General features: G+C 37.2%; 1 protein-coding gene across 11 annotated transcripts in view; it reads right to left on the bottom strand.

The window, feature by feature from the left end:
* Window positions 1-8,297: 8,297 nt before the first annotated feature.
* Window positions 8,298-19,441, bottom strand: part of Shld2 (shieldin complex subunit 2) — a 91,324-nt gene continuing 80,180 nt past the window's right edge. For 8 of the 11 annotated variants that reach the window (XM_047553799.1, XM_047553802.1, XM_047553800.1 and 5 more), the window contains 3 exons: window positions 17,323-17,551; window positions 13,276-13,391; window positions 8,300-9,119 (listed from right to left, as the gene is read on the bottom strand). In XM_047553799.1, the coding sequence (XP_047409755.1) occupies window positions 8,881-9,119; window positions 13,276-13,391; window positions 17,323-17,551 (584 nt within the window). In that variant the 3' untranslated portion in view covers window positions 8,300-8,880. Of the gene's footprint in view, window positions 9,120-13,275; window positions 13,392-16,350; window positions 16,436-17,322; window positions 17,552-19,441 lie in introns of those variants that run through there. The other 3 variants (XM_047553807.1, XR_007108826.1, XM_047553808.1) reach the window with 3 other exon arrangements.

The raw sequence follows: 19,441 nt of genomic DNA, 5'->3' as shown, positions 1-19,441 counted from the left end.
GCTGGTGAGATTATGCATACTCAACATTACCTTCTTTCTTCCCTCTCCCCCTCCTCACTTCCTTCCACATTTCTTTCTGTGTACATAATTTATTCATTTCCATTGATGAAGAAGTAAAATCTGGCAAATGATCAGTCTCTCTGTTGGTCCTTTGTTTCTGATCATCTGCTTCCAGTTTGCTGATTGAAAAACTTCCAGGCAGGGATGGATGAGTAGAGGGAGTGGGGATACTGCGGGGATGCAGTCTAGAGTGCGTGATGCCCCCCGCAGGAGGGCGTAGGGACATGACTGACAAGGCAGGCTGGATTGCGAGGTGGAGGGGACCGCGCGCTGGGCTGGGCATGGGGTTCTGGCAGAGAGCCGCCTGGTGGCTCCCCGCCTGCACCAGAACAGAAATGCCGCCCTTTGCAGGGGTCTCCGGCGCCCTCTACTGTTTAACATCCTACTTGACGTTAAAGAGCCGCTTAGTGGGATTTGTCAGCATAGTTTATTCAGGGATGAATTTGGAGCTGCGAGGACTTAAACTGATACCTAGTATACCACCCTTACCAGAATCTTCCCGTGCGGCCCTTCCAAAACAATACCTCGTCTTCCCTGACTTTTCTAGCAATCACTTCTTTGCTTTTGCTTTTACCACCCAACCCTGGAACATAAATGTAGTAAATCAGGAAGGAAATAAATCAGGAAGGAAATAGTCTTTGTCTTCCTTCATTGCACATTGAGATTCATTCTTCATGTGTGTACGCATAGCTCCTTCATGTTCAATGCTGTATAATATTGCATGATGACTTGCTATTTATCCATGCTGCTTATGGACTTTGAGGCTGTTTTTCGATTGGGGCTGTTACCTAGATTGATTCCTTGTCTTGGCTGCAGTAAACATGGGAGTGCAGATATCTCTGATATTCCAATTTCATTTTCTTGTATATATACCCAGAAGTGGGATAACTGGATCATACGGTAGTTCTATTTTTAGTTGTTTTTGTTTTTGTGTTTGAGGGACCACAGTACTCTTTGCTATAATAGCTGTACAATTTACATTCTCAACAGTGTATGAGAGCCCCCCGTTCTCCACATACTTTCCCTCTTTTGTTATTTTTGGTCTTTTTGATTATAGCCATTTCAACTGAGTAGAGATAGTCATTTCCCTTATGATTGGTTACGTTGAGCATTTTTCATGTACTTATTGGCCATTTGTCTAACTTCTGGGACAGTTCTACTCAGATCATTTGCCCATTTTTAATCAGATTGGTTTTTGAGATTTTTTTGTTTTGTTTTGTTTTGCTATGGAGTTGAGTTCTTTATACATTCTGGAAATTAATCCCTTGGTGGATGAGTAGTGTGTAAACATGTTCTTGCATTGGGCGGGTTGTCTACAGAAGTTTCTAATTTTAATTTTATTAAATGAAGCGTTTTTTTTTCTTTTATATTAGTGCTTTTGTGTCTTATTTTAACTGTTTTTCCATGCCTTTAGATCATGAAGATACTCAGTTCTTTTCTACAAGTTTTATTATTTTGCCTTCCACAGTTAGATCTGGAATTCACTCAGATTGATGTTTATGTAAGTTATGACATAGGGTTCATGTTTCTTTTTTTCCATAAGAATATCCAGTTATCCCAACACCATTTATTGAAAAGACTATCCTTTCCCCATTGGTCCACTGTACCACCTCAGGAATAAATCAAGTGTCTGTGTTCATTTGGGTTTGTTTCTGAGTTCCTTCTATGCTTTGGTCAATTTGCCAATCTTTATACTAACACCACCATTTTTATAAGTCAGTATTTTGTTAAATAGTCCTGGATCTGGTTCTTTAAGAGTGTCTTGAGGGCTGGGGAGATAGCTCAGTTGGTAGAGTGCTTGCTTTGCAAACACAAGGCCCTGGGTTCAATCCCCAGCACCGCAAAAAAAAAAAAGAGTGTCTTGAGCTGGTGGTATGGCTCAGTGGCAGATCATTATGAAGCTCTGGGTTGGATCCCCAACATAAAAAAAGAATATCTTAGTTATTTGAACACTGCATTTCCATGTAAATCTTAGAATCAGTTTTCTAAGTCCCTCCTCTCCCCAAAAAATCTATGGTGATTTTGATTGAGATTGCATTGAGCTTATAAATCAAATTCAAGTAATAACTAACACCTTTAATATTCTGTGCCCTCTAATTGGTCAACATGATATATTCTTCCATTTTTTAAACTCTTCTCTAAATAATGTTTGTAGTATGATATGTAGAAGTCATGTACATAATTCACCAAGTTTTCATAGACATTTGATTTTTTATGCTATTGTAAATAGTATTGTTAATTTTTTATCTTTTTACTCTTGCTGGTATGCAGAAATTAAGTTTTTTAAAAATTCTGATCTCAGCAATCATGCTAAATTCACCTATTCTAATAACTTATCTCTAATTAGATTATTCTAAGTTTTCAATAAACATAATAATGGTTATATATCTTAGATTCAATCCTTATTTTATTTTTAATTCTTTTTTATTTTTTTACTTTATTCCTCTGGCTAAGAATACCATACAACTATTGAATATAAGTGATGACAGAATGATGATAGAGTTGTCTTATTTCTTTTCTTTGAAATCTTCCCACATTTCATTGTGAAGTAAAATGTTTACTGTGAAGTAAAATGTTTACTATAAACATTAGCTCCCTAGAATAAACACTGCTATGTAAAGAACGTAAACCTATTTTAGCAAGTTGCCCTAGTATCATGTCACTGGGTTCCAGTCAATCAGAGCACCTAGCTGCAGTCACGGGTGGCCAGCTGTTCAAATAAGACAAACACCAAGCTGGACCCAATTCAGCTTTTTCTAGACCTCACTTGTTTTCTCTACCTTACTTTCCCCTTTTTGTTCATAAAACCTTTCAATCACATTGCAAAGGAGATTCTTCCTAAATCTTCCCTGGTTCTGAGGACTGCCCAATTTGTGAATCTTTCTTTGTTTAAACTCCTTTAAATTTTGTTTGTCCAAAATTTTTAATAGAATAGAAAAATGAAAATTTTTGACAAAAATTAAATATTTGGGGCTGGGAATGTGGCTTAGTGGTAGAGCATTTGCCTAGCAAATGCATGAGGCCCTGGGTTCATTCTCCAGCACTGGAAAACAAAAATGAAAAAGAAAAAATTTCATACTATTTCCTAACAATAATTTTTTCTCAATACACTGTAAACACCAAAACCATGGATTTTTTTCACTGTTTTGTTTACCTTATTTTTTCTTTTAACATAAAATTTTTTTCCTGCTTATTAACAGCTTGAGATGTAATTCAAATATCATACAATTCACCCATTTAAAGTGTATGATTCAATAGTTTTAAAATATTCATATCCCTATTTATTCTCAATTTTTAAAATTAGTTTCTGTATGCCATCTTCAGGGATTTGGGTTATTATTGAATCAACTTTGTTTATTAAATCTTTCTAAATGGCAGAGGCATGATATACTGTTCTACTAATTTCTATCTCCTTTTATTTCCCTTGTGGCTTTTCAGTCATTTCCTTTGAATAAATAAAACTGAGTGCTTTTATGTTACCTGTGAGCATTATTATTTTATATTTAGAACTGTATATTACTGGAACACAATAATATAGCAGAACTTTGTAAATTTATATTATGTGTAATATAAGTTTAAAGAGTAGTGTATTACTAGTATATTTTTTGTTGGTTTCCCAACATTATTTTTCTGGGTATAGATTTTAATTATTACAAATAGAGATATTGTAACATGACTTTTTGTTGCAACTATGTATTTCTTTTTCTTCTCAAATCATATGGCCAGCATTTCTAGTGCTGAACAGATTTTTCAAAATATAAATAATACTTATTCCTCTTACCTAGAATTTATATGTACTCAGTGAAAAGATAAACAGCCTAATAAAGTAAATGTACAAATGACTTGAGCGGACACTTCATTGGGGAAGATAAGCAGATAGTGAATTCACTAGTGAAGTTGCTCAACAATACTCATCCAGGAAATATAAACCCAAACCACAGGACACCACTTTGTACCCACTAGAATGGGTGCAACAAACATGACTGATACTCCAAATGTTAGCAAGGATGTAGAACAACTGTCACCCTTAGACTGGCTGGCAAAAGTGTAAAATTACACAACTTTGAAGAACTGTTTGGCAGTATCTTATAAAGTTAAATATATACCTATTTTATAAACCAGCAATCTCACTCCTAAATAGTCCCTCCCCACCATTAAAGCATATTTCCACAAGACTTGTTTAAAAAGTACTTTCAGCAGCTTTATTCATGATATCCCCAAACTGGAAACAACCGTATGTCCTTCAGCAGGAGAATGGATAATATATTCTTACATATAGGTATATTTCTCAGGAAGAGAAAAGAAAATATTGCTGAATTTTCATCCATGAAAATATGAATTGAAAAAAAAGTCCCAAAGGAATATATATTATGGTTTCATTTGCATGAAGTTCAAGAACAGATAAAACTAGTCTATGATGATAGAATCAGGGCCACAGTTGCCTGTTACGACTGGGAGTGGCTGGAAGAGATAAGGGAATCTCTATGGTGATGGAAATGTCCCAGAACTTGGAGTATTATTGATAACATAAATGTATATATTGAGCAAAATCCAAAAAGTTGTACGTTTAAGACCTGTGCATTTTACTGTGCATAAATTTTAACTCAATTTCTTTTTAAGAAATGGAATCTGATTGGCCATCTCAAGTCAGATGTTTTGCCTTCCTTCTATAATCAGTTTTTGCCAAATAATCAAACCAAATAGTAGAGACATGGCCCAAAGAAGGGGCATGAGGGTGTGCTTAGCTGCCACCCCACAAAGTATAAGTATATATTATGAGGTGTCATCTTTTTCTATATTTGAGAAGTGTTTGTTTTAGTATATCAAAACATGTGTGTGCTTGTGATCCTGGAGATTGAACCCAGGAAATCACACGTGAGAAAAGCACTCTACCACTGAGCTACACCCCCAGACTTATATGGAATTTTTATTCTTTACAAGTTAGGGAATATTCACAAGTGATTTGATCAGATAAAAATAATAATAAAGGAGGGGCTGGGAATGTAGCTCAGTGGCAGAGCATTTGCCTAGTATATGTGAGGCCCTGGGTGTGATCCCCAGCATTGCAAAATAATAATAATGATAATAATAATGAGGCTGACTTTGATCAATACATGCTGCATTATACTCAATATATTCAATTGTTCAGTTGAAATATCATGCTGAACCCCACTAATATGTAAAATTAATGCATGTTAATCAAAAATAAAATCAAAAGCAGGCACCAATTCCCCCTCTAGGATAATAATCATACCATTTTAGAAATACTCTTCCAAACAGAATGATTATAATGTTGCATAAATTGTACCATACATACTATATGAATCAAGACAGTCCCTTAGTTTGTCTAATACCTGATTGCTGACTAAATTTGCTGACCTGGTACCTTATGCTTATCTGAGCATGGAGTGAAGTGAATCAGAGAGAGCTGGCAGGTTGCAGAGAGGTGTTGACAGCTGGAGGAAGTTGAAGGATGCAGGAAATCAGGCAGAAACATAATGGCTCATGACCAGAACTGCGCACTTTCTGTCCAGGAAGGGTTAGCACCTCAGAAAGGAGAACGCTGAATGCCAGTCACACAAAAGGCATCAGCAGGCACCGCTGGCTAGAAAAGAGGAGACCATAAAATTGAGAGAACCAAAGAGGCCCTTGTCACCTTTCCTTTAATTCTTCCTGAATTACAGAGATAAAATGCCTTAGAAAAGACGTATTTCCTAGACATTCCTGTAGCTAATACTGTGTGAATTGTCTTCCACTAATGAGACACACATGTGGAGATGGAAAGTGGAGAAAAGGCAGAAACTGTCTTCCTGAAGCTATTGACCCTGGAAAGTGTGGCAGAGGGGACTGAATTTTGTGCAGCAGCTAATTCCTGGCTTTCATGTTCTTGAGAGTCGGTTTCAGGGATGCCAACAGTTGCATCCTGATTCTCAGATGGCAGCTAATAGTGGTGTTTCCACAAGTCAGTTGTTCACAAGGTAGTTTGATTGCATCACAACACAGAAGGAGAGAGGTCACTCTTAGCAAACACATTCCTTAAGTAGGTAGACTTAACTTCTTGATACGAAACCAGGTTCAAGACCTTCAAAGAGCGAGCCACAATTGGCAAACTTCATTCCCTCTCTCTCATTTCTCACCCATTGACTTTAAAACAGAAGCCAGCATTAAACTGCAAAGCAAGATGAACACTTTAACTGTTCCATGATTCATGACCTTGTGCTGCACCTTCTGGAAACCCACCAAGATACAAATGCATCATTTAAAGATCAAAGACATAGGGATGGTTAGTTCTCTTTCAGAGAAATTAGTGTTTTCATCTAAGAAAACCATATAATATCTCTTGGTCAGCTATTCAAGTTGTGCTGAACTAAAGTAATGTAAGACTCATCTTAACTTACAACCTCATATCATAGTAGTTTAGGAAAATTCTGATGATAAGAATTTAGTCACAGAGGAAAAAGTTCTATTTCCTCTATGAAATTTTCTTGCATCTTTCATTGCAATGTACATGTCTGTCTAGAACTCTGCTTCCTTTAAAGAAGGAACCCTTTTCGTCCTATGAGGTCCCACCTACTCCTGGTCACAAAGAAGGACAGATAATGTAAGCATATTCAAGCAAAGTCCTTCCATGGAATTTTCTCTGTGAACACTAGCAAAAGGAGAATCTTTCTGCAAAGAAGAAAATTTGGAGATTCCTACAGACATCTTCTCTCTATGCAGATAGATGCAGAAGCTGGGAAAAGGAGAAAGAAAAGAAGAGTGGGAGAGGGAGGAGAGGAAGAGGAAAAGAGAAGGGTGAGAACCAGGCAAAGAGTGAGAAAAAGGGACATCAAATCTATTGGCACTTTGATCTTAGGACTTCCCAACCTCTTTAAAACATTAGAAATGTATTAATCATAGTTGTAGAGACTGGGAAGTCCAGGCTCAAGGTAACAGCAGTTTGGGTATGTCATGAGGGCTTGCTTTCTGCTTCAAAGATGGCACCTTCTTGCTGGTTCTTCACATGGCAAAAGGGTTTCTTGCTGGTTCTTCACATGGCAAAAGGGGACAAATAAGTCCCTGGGGCCTCTTTTATAATGACACCAATCCCATTCACAGGGGATCCACCCTCATGACCTAATCACTTCCCAAATACCACCACATGGAGATTAGTAATTACTAAATATAAATCTGGGGGTTGTGGGGACACATTCAGACCACAGATGTAGCTAGCCTCCCTTGATCCCAGAAAAAACCAGATTATAACTTCTGGGGTTAAGTCATATTCCCCAAATAGGAATAGTTTCCAGCTTAATTGGGTTCTTATAAATCTGTGTTAACCCATGAAATATATACCAAAGGCTAGTGTTGTTTCACTAGAAAGGGTTTAAGGATTTCTCCCCATGAGAAATGGACGTGGGAAGCCATCTGCTCTAAGAGATGATGCTTAGTTTGGCACAGGGATTCACCACACCTTGAGGATGAAGTGGGAAGAGCACACATGAAAGAACACCTCTCTTGGAGGGCTTTTGCTGACTGGACTTTATATCAGAACTTTATATCAGAATTCTGGATTTGCTCCTAGGGTGGAGTAACAGAGCACAGGTTGGAAGACATCAACTCCAGGCTCCCATTTCATCACCAGTAGATGGTTTATCCAGGGGACCCAACTATTTGAATTCCAGTCGGTCTAGATACAAAATAAGAACAATTCTTTCTCTACCCACCTTACAAGCTGCTGGACAAGTACTTGGTAATCATTTGCTGTAATTCCCTTACCCCAGGAAGAAACTCATGAGTTAAAGTTTTGCTCTCGCTCTTCTTTTCTGTCACAGATCCCTCTAAGGAACTGTTGAAAGCTATGGACCCTTCACTACAGAAGAATGTATTTGTGTGTGTACAAGCTCCCATGTGTATATATAATATGCATATTATATTTCAAAGAATCACAAAATTCCTGGAGTTTACTCTTAGGGAAGTCAAGTTTAAAAATCCTGAAAAAAAGAAAAAAATTTAAATGAACCAAGAGTTTTTTAAAACAAACATACACTAAAATAAGCTTGTTTGTTTCAGCATGAATGTAGTTATTTTCAGGCAATGTTATTAATCTATATTATTAATCTATTAACATTCAGCATGTTCTAGACTTACAGGTTAGATGCCACTCCAGAATTCCTCATTAGTAACTATCATTTTATAAGAGTTTTTTCTACAATCATGAGAGAACAAATTACTAAATGTTGTTAAATAAATTTAATAAGGCATTCAAATTCTAGGTAGGAACCAACAACAGAACTCTTCCCCACTTTCTGAGTTGGAACATGATCTTGTTTCCTTCATTTTCTGTGCTGTTTATAGAAAGACATGCTTGTCTTGAACTTGTCTGAACATAGGCTAATGTAAACTAAGGTATTACATAGTTTTTATAATCAAGGAAATTATTTCATGTTTATAGTTTATTGAGGTATAAATAAGAGAAAGTATACAGAGTTTGTAGCAGAAAAACAACTTCTGAGGAAATGTTGGATGTGTGAATGCTCCGTATGTAGCATAAGGCCTTGAACACAGAAGGGACTAAATAGTGAACAAATGAGGGAACATTTTAATTCCTAGGGAACTGTATATTACCTTTATTGCTAGATTATTTCTCCAGAAGAAAAGAAGAAACCAACAAATAAAAACAAAACAAATAATAAAATAAAACAAATAATAAAACTTCACAGAATTTTCTTAGAAAAAATAGATTTAATTTATATGTTTAGCACAATTTTCTTTATAAAATATTTATATTTAAGAAGCCCAAAACAAAATCCCCATCATTCATTTAAAAGACAAATCATTTCAGTACTTCTTCCTTGGAATGTCTTCAACTTCCTTGTGTGGTCTCAGAGAAGGGTTCCATGCTTTACATGGGTCATGACAGAAATCCAGTAGGTAGAAATCCTGTTGCAATGGGTAGCTATTTTCGTCTAAGACAAAAAGGCTCTGAATCTTCAACACACAAGGCTCTGTGCTATCTGCCAACAAGGAGAGAAGCAGGTCTGCTGCAACCATCCCATAGGTGACCTCTGAGGACGGTACTGAGAAGAACAAAGCACACATGAAGCGTTCAATATCCCTTCCAGATTGACTGACAGACACACACACACACACACACACACACACACACACAGTTTCATTGTTTCACTTGGTTCCTCAAGTCTCCTATCCACTTTAAATTTCTCATTCTATACCTCTCTTTCTAGTTTCAAGTTGCTGAAGGCAGTCTAGTACAATGGCCTGTGATTCTTACTGATAGAAAAAGCAAGCTGCTCAGAAGATCAGCTGTTCAAACTGATCAGCTGTGGTCCTGTTACCACACAGCTATCAGCTTCCTAATGTAGTAAAGAACCAAGACTAGTGTTTCCCTAAATTATGACTAAAACAAAAAGAGAGTATCTGTATCAAGAAAAAGACTTATATGTACCCAATTTAGAGCTTTTATCACAGTTACCTACACAGATACAGGTTGAAGAAGTGGTCTGGATTTTAGATTTGGGGGGAACTGAGGAATATTTGTATATCTAAAGAGAGGAGGGGAATGGAAGATCATGTGAACAGGACCCAATCCTAAACCCAAAATTCATTTATGTTTCTTATACACATTACCTGAATGAAATTTTAGACAATATTTGTAACATGATTATGTTTTAACTGCAACTTGTTACATAAAGACAGCCGTGGAATTTGTTACTTGTGGCTTCACATTGGCCTTAAAAAGTTTGGGGTTTTAGAGCATTTCAGATTTCAGATTTTTGTATTTATTTGTAACATGAAAGAATCTGAATCAGTTATTTAATGAATGCCAAATTTTGATAACAAATAATTATGCACAGATGTGTCATTTTATTTTTGTCATACATTCCTCTTTTTTTGGGGGGGGTGGGCATCTAATGAGTTACTTAAAAGGTTGTTTAATCCCAGATAGACAGGGCACTACTGACTATGCTCAGACTATACTAGTTCCTTGACCAATACCACCAGTCTTTCTTGGATTGGTCTACTATTGTCCTGGAGGGTCAATGGCATATTTTCAGAAGTATGAGAATTTTCTACAATAATTTAAAATTTTTGCATCTTCACTTTGATAAACAAAAATAATCTGCATTAGTGATTATATGGATGATCTGATGACTTCTTTATAAGTAATGATAATCTAATATATGCCAAGAAATATAACTGTCTCAAAAATGGACAAAGCACAGAAGCATATATGATATGAGAATGATGCTTCTCTAAGAAATAAGGACTAATTTACACTGTGGTTAGTGCTGGGATGTAGCTTGATGGTACAGTGCTTGCCTAGCATGTATGAGGCTCTGAGTTCAATTCCCAGCACCACAAATCATAAAAATAATAATTATTACTAGTTATTATAACTATTATTATTTATAATAATTTATTATTTTTTAAATGAAAGAGATAAGATTGAAAATATAAGAAGAACATTGAGAATAGGAATGAAGATAGCCAAAAAAATGAACATAAAGAAAAACAAATTATAAAAACAAACAAATGAAGATTCTTCAAATTAGGATGTAGAAAGCTGGAAAGAGAGTGACTCCCACCCCAAGTTACCAGAAAAAGCTGACCAACAAAATCACTGTTTTCTTGAACCCACAGGAAAAACAAGGTTTTACAGCAGCCAAGAAGTGTGGGGAGAACAGGTATCTCCAAGGAGGGATGGAATAGGAGCCAGGTCCAATCGTGATAGGGCTTGGGAAGAAGTCAGGTCCACCAACAAACAGGAAAAGAAGAATATGTTCAAATTTTTAATGAATGGCTAAAAGTCAAATACAGGTCAGTACCACAGACATGAGGGGACTTCTGCATCTGTGGTGGCCCTTCCATGTGGTTCTTTTCACATCTAACAGGTACTTACAAGCCTGGGGCAGTACAAAACATCAGAGAAGGCTTCCAACTGCTGGGAAGGCCTGAAGGAGGGGAGAAAAGCACAAAGTGCTGCCTGGGCCTCTGAGTAAGAAACAAAAGCCTTAACTGCTGAAAGGAAAGGCAGTAAATCCTGTTATCCCAGAAGAGGATCCAGTGTAGATGAGAGAAAAGCAAGAGAAAAAAAATCCTTCTAACCCTGGAGAAGGGACAGAAAACCACTCTGGATCAAGACCTTAGTGATACACTGCTGCTGAGGAGGGACAGAGCCATACAAGCAAGAACCACCAAAGGCACAGTGGAGTCTGGTTGCCATGGAAGAAGGGGCAAGGCCACAGAGGAAGTGCCACACCCAAAATCCTGTAAACTGGACCAGAATCATAGACAAAAAATCCTGCTCCCCTTCCCCCACCAACCTAGGATGCACCAAATAACAACCAACAGAAGCCAGGTCAGCTTGAGGACATGTAAGAACATGGAAAGATTCAAAATACAGTCATGCACCACATGAAGTCAGCAAAAGACTGCACACACAATATTGGTTCCATAAGATTGCAATGGACCTAAAAAAGTCCTATCACCCTTTCTAACATTTTTGGGTAAGGTATTATCATGTGTTTTGTGGTGAAGCCAGGGTTCAACTACTGTGCTGCCAGTTGTATAAAAGTATAATAACTATAATTTTTTACACTACATAATACTTGATGGTCATAAACAACTATTAGTAGTTTACTACAACATATTTTTTAAATTGCTATTTTACACTGTACTCCTACCTATTAAAAAAAAAAAGTATTTACTGTAAAACAGTATGCTGTGATACACTGGCAGCAGTCTCACACATCTCATACCAGATTTCCTGATAGCATCAAGAGGCCATGTGGAGGGGCTGGTTCAGTGGCAGAGTACTTGCCTAGCACATGCCAGGCACTGGGTTCAATCCGCAGCACCACATTAAAATAAAATAAAATAAGTAAAGTAAAGTAAAGGTAAAGTAAAGTAAAGGTAAAGGTAAAGTAAAGGTAAAGTAAGTAAAGTAAAATAAAATAAAATAAAATAAAATAAAATAAATTGTATTGTGTCCCTCTACAACTGAAAAATATTTTTTAAAAAAGAGACCACGTGGAGTGATTGACCTGTACTACCAGGTTTACATAAGTATACTCCAAGAAACTCACAAATAACATGTTTCTCAGAATAAATTCCAACACACAACTGTAGCTCAAAAGAGGATTTTGAATATTCTCAACAAAGAGAAACAATAAAAGTTTGAAGTTATGGAAATGCTAATTACTCTGATTTGATCATTATACGTTATATACACATATCAAAATATCACACTGAACCCCATAAATATGTACAATTATGGAGAGAAGCTCTAAGGTCCAGGTGCAAAGTGAAGGGCTAAAGCTGACAGCAGAGCAGGAGAAGAAGGAAATGCTGCCCACCATACTCACAACATAATAGTCAAGGAATCTGAGGCCCATGCCTAAAGTCAGCCATACCCCTGCCCACCCTTACCCCCAGTAAAGATCTAAAAGAGGAGGCATGCTATATGCAATGATCAGCATTCAAACTAAAACTATTACACACACAACAAGCAAGGAAAACAATAAACAAGTAAGAGATAAAGCAATGAAAAAAGCCAAATTAATTCATCTGCTTAAAGACACTGAGGCTAATGAAGACAGGTATGGAGTTTGATTATCTGAAAGGTGGAATATCTTTGCTTTGTTCTTAGCCACCAACTGTCTCTGGCATTTTGGATGAAGATCTTAAAAAATTCATTCTACTGAGAGCAGACTACCTTCAAATACATGGTTTTACACATTCATTTATTTATTATAAAACTTGAGCCAGGCACGGTGGCACATGCCTATAATCCCAGCAGTTCTGGAGGCTGAGGCAGGAGGATTACAAGTTCAAAGCCAGCCTCAGCAAAAGCGACTAAGCAACTCAGTGAGACCTGTCTCTAAATAAAATACAAAATAGGCCTGGTGATGTGGCTCAATGGTCAAGTGCCCCTGAGTTCAATCTTCAGTACCCAAAAAACAAAAAACAAAACCTTGGGTCATAGGGCTTTGCTGACCAATGGGGAATTTAAAGAGAGATTAGGTACTTTCCCCTATTCATGTACCAAGATAGGTATAGAGCAAGTCTCGCCTTTCAACTTACACAGGTTTATGTTTTAACCAAGGTAAATTGTCCTTCTGCTTTTACACCGATGAAAAAAAGTTAATTTACAAAATAGTGTTCCCTCTGTTCCAATATACCACCTGTACTCCGGATGAAGTGTTGACATATTACCTATCACTCTGTTGAGACAGTCTGGAGAAATGTTGAGAAGAATCTTCTCTATCAGCTCTGATCCTACATGGATGCAAATGTTATGTGTTCCATCAGCTATAGTCATTAAAGCTGGCCTACAAAAAATACATTGAAAACAGAAGTTAGAAAAAGACTCACTAACAGAGGGGAAATTAGTGTAACAGAGACAAAATATGACTAAGGATTTTCCTACTTTACTCCCATGGTGATTCTAGGTTGCATCCTCTTCTCATTCTATACTTTTTCCCCAGGCTCACTCTCTCCCTCCATTCTTTATTTCAACAAATAGAAGCTGAATATCCACTATGTACCATGGACTGTGCTAAAAACTGGCTATACACTAGCAGCAAGACAAATCTGATTCCTTCTTCAAGGAACTTACAAATTTAGTAAGAAAAAATAAAACAAGTTTTTGTTTGTTTGTTTATTTGTTTTGGGTATTTTTTGTTTGGTTTGGTTTTGGTGGTGCTGGGGGTCAAACCCAGGGTCTTGTACATACTATGCAAGTGTTCTACCTCCAGTCCCAAGAAAATCAAATTTTTGACAATGATGCCAAGATGATTCAATAGGGTTAGACTATATAGTCTTTTCAAAAAGTCACCTGGGACAACTAGATATTCATATGTATGAGAATGAAACTGAACTTCTATGGAAAATAATGGCAATTCCACAAGTGGTTAAACCATACAACCCAGCCAACAATTCCATTCCTGGATATGTATCCAAGGGAAATAAAACCTTATGTCCACCTAAAAACATGTACACAGATATTTATGGCAACATTATTATTAATAGCCCAAAACTGGAAAAACTCAAGTGTCCATCAACTGATGAATGGATAAATACAATGTGGTATATGTGTACAATGGAATATTATTTTGCAATAAAAAGAAATAAGGTACCAGTACATGCTACAACATGGATTAATCGCGAAAACATTATGCTAAGTAAAAGAGTCTAGTCACAAAAGAAAACATACTCTATTATACTATTCATATGACATGTTCAGGATAAGTAAAACCACAGAGACAGACAGTAGACTGGTAATTTCCATGTGTTCAAAGGATGAGGAAAGGGAAGTCATTACTAATGGACAGGGGCTTTGGTCGGGGGATATAATAGGAGTTAGTCCTGAAATTGGTCATGGTGACAGATGCATAACAATCCTATGAATATATTAAACCACTGAATTGTACATTTTAGATGGGTTAATTTGATTGCATATAAATTATACATCAGTAAAAATATTTTTTTAGAAAAGACAATATGCATTTAAACAACTACAAATTGCAATAAGTACACACAAGCTACTAAAAGGAAACAAGAGAATGATTAGGGAAGGCCTTTCTGATGAAGTGTCATTTCAACTAAGACAAGAAAAAGCCAGCCTTGTGGAATCCAGCAGAGGGAAGAACACATGAGAAAATCCTAAGGAGAAGAAAAATCAGAATGTCTAAATAATCAAAAGAAGGCCCATGTGGCTGAAGCATAGTGAGCAAGCACAAAGTGGAAGAGGAGACAGCAGAGGCAACAGATGCAATGGGAAAAGCCGGAAGGATGTTTAGATATTTTAAAACATGGAAATGGTTGTGAACATTCAGGCAGAATATATAGAAAGAACAAAAGAAGAAGGACAAAAACAAGGACTCAGAATTGATCCCAGTATTTAAAGAAGCAGCTGAGAAGGAAGGACCTAAGAGGCAGGCTAGAAACCAGGTGAAGGCAGTGTCACTGAGGCTGAGCAAGGCGGTTGTTTCATGGAGGGGGAAGTGGTCCAGTGTGTTGAGTGTAGCTGGGAGTATAAATCAGAAGATGAGGTGACTTTGAATTGCTGGCCATTCAATCTTGACAAAAGCAGTTTAAGCAACATGGTGGGAGTAAATTGAAGAGAATCTGAAGATGAAAAAGGGCAAAGAGACTATTATTTACAACTCTACATTTGGTTGGTACAAAGCAAAGCAAAAAAATTGGGTGATAAGAGGTAGGTAGAGGGGATGACTCTGTTTAAGTGTTAATATGAGAAATAGTGGAATGTGTGCCTAGAGTAACAGTAGTGTTATTGGGAGAAGCAGTGACTACAGATTGAGAAGGAAAAACAAAACAAGATGCAGACACTGATGAAGCGTTTGATCACCACAGGTAATTATCATTCCTATAAACCTAGCCCAGACCTCTTTTAGGAACTGCATATCCGTATAACTACTTTCCAGCTTTTTGCTTCTCAGCAACTCATACTCAATATGAATTAGCACTTTCCCCATTGTTACTAGTTTTAGTACCTATCCTTATTATGCACCTTATTATGTTAATGATCTGTAATATATTCAGGATCTTCCTTTACCTCTACTCAATCACTAAAGTTTGCCAATTCTATTTTCTAAACACTCTTAAATCTGCCCACTTCTTTCCATTCCCACCACTGACAGTGCAGTCAAGTTACCATCTTCTCTCCCCCAAACATAAGACCTCCTAATTCTTCTCTGCACTTAGCCTCATAATGTCTAATCCACCTACAATGTGCAGCTAAACTAGCATCTAATGAACAGAATGTAGCAGAGGTGATGCTATGTGCCTTCTGAAGCTAGGACACAAAAAGGATGGCTTTTACCTGGAACTCTCTTGGTTGGTCTGCACTAGGGAAATGAGCTGTCACATTAAGGAAGTCTGTGTAGATACACACATGAGAGCAACTCAGCTTGTCAGACATATAAGTGAAGTGCCTTAGAAACAGATCCTCTAGCCCCAGTCAAGCCATCAGATGGCTGCAGCCCCAGTCCTTCACACGTTCCCTACAACCTTTTGAGAGACCCAAGCACCCACACAACTGCCTCTCTGGAGCTTGGCTTGGGGTTTGACCTGTTGATTTCTTGGCTGCTATACAGAAAAAAGTAATGTAGTTCTTGTGTTCCAAAAAATGTAATTCTGAGTACATATTTTATGGAAACATTGTTAAAGATAGTGTTCAAGTTCTATTATAGCTTTAAGAAAGTATACTATAAATAATATATAATTATATTGAACAGGAACATTTGAAATGATATTAAAATAAGTCACCTATACATATTTTGAGAGTCTTAACTGTTGAGGAGAAGTCAATTCTGTTTGTTATATACCAGGCATCTTAATTCAATCTTCTTTTCTGCAAAAACAACTTATAAAGTAACAGCAAAATGCATTCACTTATTTATAACAAACATTTAAGTATTTGTGAAGGTAAATAATGCTTATGGAGTAGATACTGCAAATTTTAAGTATTTCAAGATAAAATGCTAACATATCTGCATTTAGTTTTAAATACTGCAGCATTTAGAAATAATATGAAAAAGTCTCGTGCAGTAGCACACACCTGTAATCCCAGTGACTCAGGAGACTGAGGCAGGAGGATGACAAGTTCAAAGCCAGCCTCATCAACTTAATGAGGCCCTAAGTAACTTAGTGAGACCCTGTCTCAAAATAAAAAAGAGCTGAGGATGTGGCTTAGTGGTTAAGTGCCCCTGGGTTCAATCCCTAGTACAAAAAAAAAGAAATAATATGAAAAGAGCATAAAATACTGAGTGCTATTTTATAAAGGTATGTAATTTATATAGTCTTAAAAAATGTTTATACAAGGCTTTCAACATTTGTTTGAAAAACAATACAAGTTGGGTGTGGCGGTGCACACCTGGATTTCCAGTGAGTCAGGAGGCTGAAGCAGTAGGATCATAGGTTGGTGCCAGTCTCAGCAACTTAGTGGGAGCCTGTCCCAAGATGAAAAATAAGAAGAGCTGGGGGTGGTGTTGCTTGGTGATAGAGAGACCTGGATTCAATTCCAAGAACCACAAAAAAAGAAAAAAAAATCCTATATGATTTCTGGACAATATTTGCCTTTATAAATAGCTATTTGTCACTCAAGGTGAGTATTTCATTCTCTTTGATTAGCCCTAGTTTTTGTTAGAAAGTAAGGATTAATATATGTAATTTTTTAGTCACTTCCAGTCCTAAAATAATAAATACTTTCGATTACATTGGCTTGCTTAGTTGACTTACCTATAATATGTTTTCTTCCTAGCAAATGGCAAGCAGCTAAGACACTGTCTGTAGATTTTGTTTTCATCTGTTTCTAGTTCCAATCCACATTTTGCACAGCCAGTATATATAATGTTGGGAAGAAAGGAGAAGATACTCTTTAGGGAACTGTGAGCATTTAGAGCTATCTTCTGAGCTGCTGCAACAGGAAATACTAGCTCTAAAATTTGAGCTTTAATTAGAACCACTCCTACAAAAAACAAACAAAAATATTATAAATTATTGACCCAAATTATAACTTTAATTACGAATATGGCTTGTGTTTTGGCTGATTTAGTCACTTAGAAGAAAGATATCTTGTTTTTTTGGTCTTCACTCTTCCTAAAGAGTCTCACAGCTTCAGTATTGACTCTAGACTCTAATGGGGTCTCTGCATGCAACTGAATAAAATTTATTTGGCTCTTCCTCCCCACCCTCTGGAATCATGCAAAATAAATTTAATCCTCCTTTTAGGAGAAAGTCCTTCAAATACTTGAAGCTAGCTAATATGCCCTCTTTCACTGTTCTGTCAACTTTTTAATTGATCTTAGTCTAAAGCCAACAGAAGGTGAATTATTCTATTCGCTGCCCTATCCAAAAGTAACATAACAATAGCCCTTCCCTTTTTCACTTTTTTCCCCTAACTTCTTGCCCATTCATCCATGCTCTGGGTGTGGGTTATACAGCCACCTGAGCACTGACAGTCCTCATTTACTAATGGTTTCTCATGTGGCTCAATGGAACCTCAAGCGCGCTCAATGACTACTAATGACTCATTCAGTCACCTGTTGAACAAATATTGAATATCTACTATCTATCAGACATTCTTTTTTCTTATTTTTGCCTTTCAGTATACTAATAAAGTTCTATAAATTTAAAGGCTTTATTAAGCCTTCAAGTTTGTATTTATCCTCTTAAGAGTTTAGAACATTCCAAGTCAAGAGTTCATCACTCTGGTGTCCTTCTCTTTCCTAGTTTTCTCTTTTAGTCCACTTAATTCTGATTCTCCCATTCTTAAGTTCTTCCATTTGCTTTAGTCTTTCAGTGCCCCACGATGGTTTCATCATCCCAATCATAGAAGTATCTCTATATGAGTTAGCATGAATGGGTAGTTGTCATATACCTAATAAACGATAGCAGAGTTAAAATCATACCTAGCGAAATTTGACTAGTAAAATTTTAATCTGGCATTTGGGCAAAGTGGAGTAAAGGATTAGATCTATACTCCCACCCTGTGATATAATAAGTATTTGGTCTTTGTCCCTGGTCCCTGGCACAGGGTTCCTAAGGCACTTGGAATCCCTAGAATGGTTAAGAATATCTTTGGAGGCTGGGGTTATGGCTCAGTGGTACAGCACTTACCTAGCCTGTGTGAGGCACTGGGTTCGATCCTCAGCACCACATTAATTAAAAAAAAAAAAGTTGGGCTGGGACTACAGCTCAGTTGGGAGAGTGCCTGCCTCGCAAGCACAAGGTCCTGGGTTCAATCCCCAGCACCACACACACACAAAAAAAAGAATATCTTTGGTATGCTAATGAAATTACTATTGTCTGGTGGTTCATTCATAGCTTCAGGGAGAGGTGCTGGAGATTGAGTTGATCACAGATGACTAATGATTTCATCAGTCATGCTTACCAGACCCCCTGAACAACAGGATTTGCAGAGCTTCTGGGCTAGTGAACACAACAAGGTGCTGATAGGGTGGTGCACCTTGAGAGGGCTTGGAAGGTTCTGCACCTCTTTCCCTATATCTTGCTCTATGCATCTCTTCCATTTAGCTGTTCCTGAGTTATATTTTTATAATAAGTCAGAAAATATAAGTAAAAAGTTTTCCTGAGTTCTCTAATTTGTTCTAACAAATTAACCCTGAAGGGGGTTTTGTGGGAATACCTAACTTTGTAGCCAAGCAGGTGTGGGTACCCTAGACACTCACTTGCTCAACTCCTGTGACTGGTGTCCGAAGTGAGGGCAGTATTGTGGGACTAACCCTTAAACCTGAGGAGTCTGACACTAACTCCAGGTAAAGAGTATTGGAACTGAATTGAATTGTAGGACACCTACTTGGTGTCTGAAGAGTTGGGAGAACTGGCTAATATGGGG

Source organism: Sciurus carolinensis, chromosome 5, assembly GCF_902686445.1.
Source record: "Sciurus carolinensis chromosome 5, mSciCar1.2, whole genome shotgun sequence".
Taxonomy (NCBI): domain Eukaryota; kingdom Metazoa; phylum Chordata; class Mammalia; order Rodentia; family Sciuridae; genus Sciurus; species Sciurus carolinensis.
This window is presented reverse-complemented; position numbering and strand designations above follow the sequence as displayed.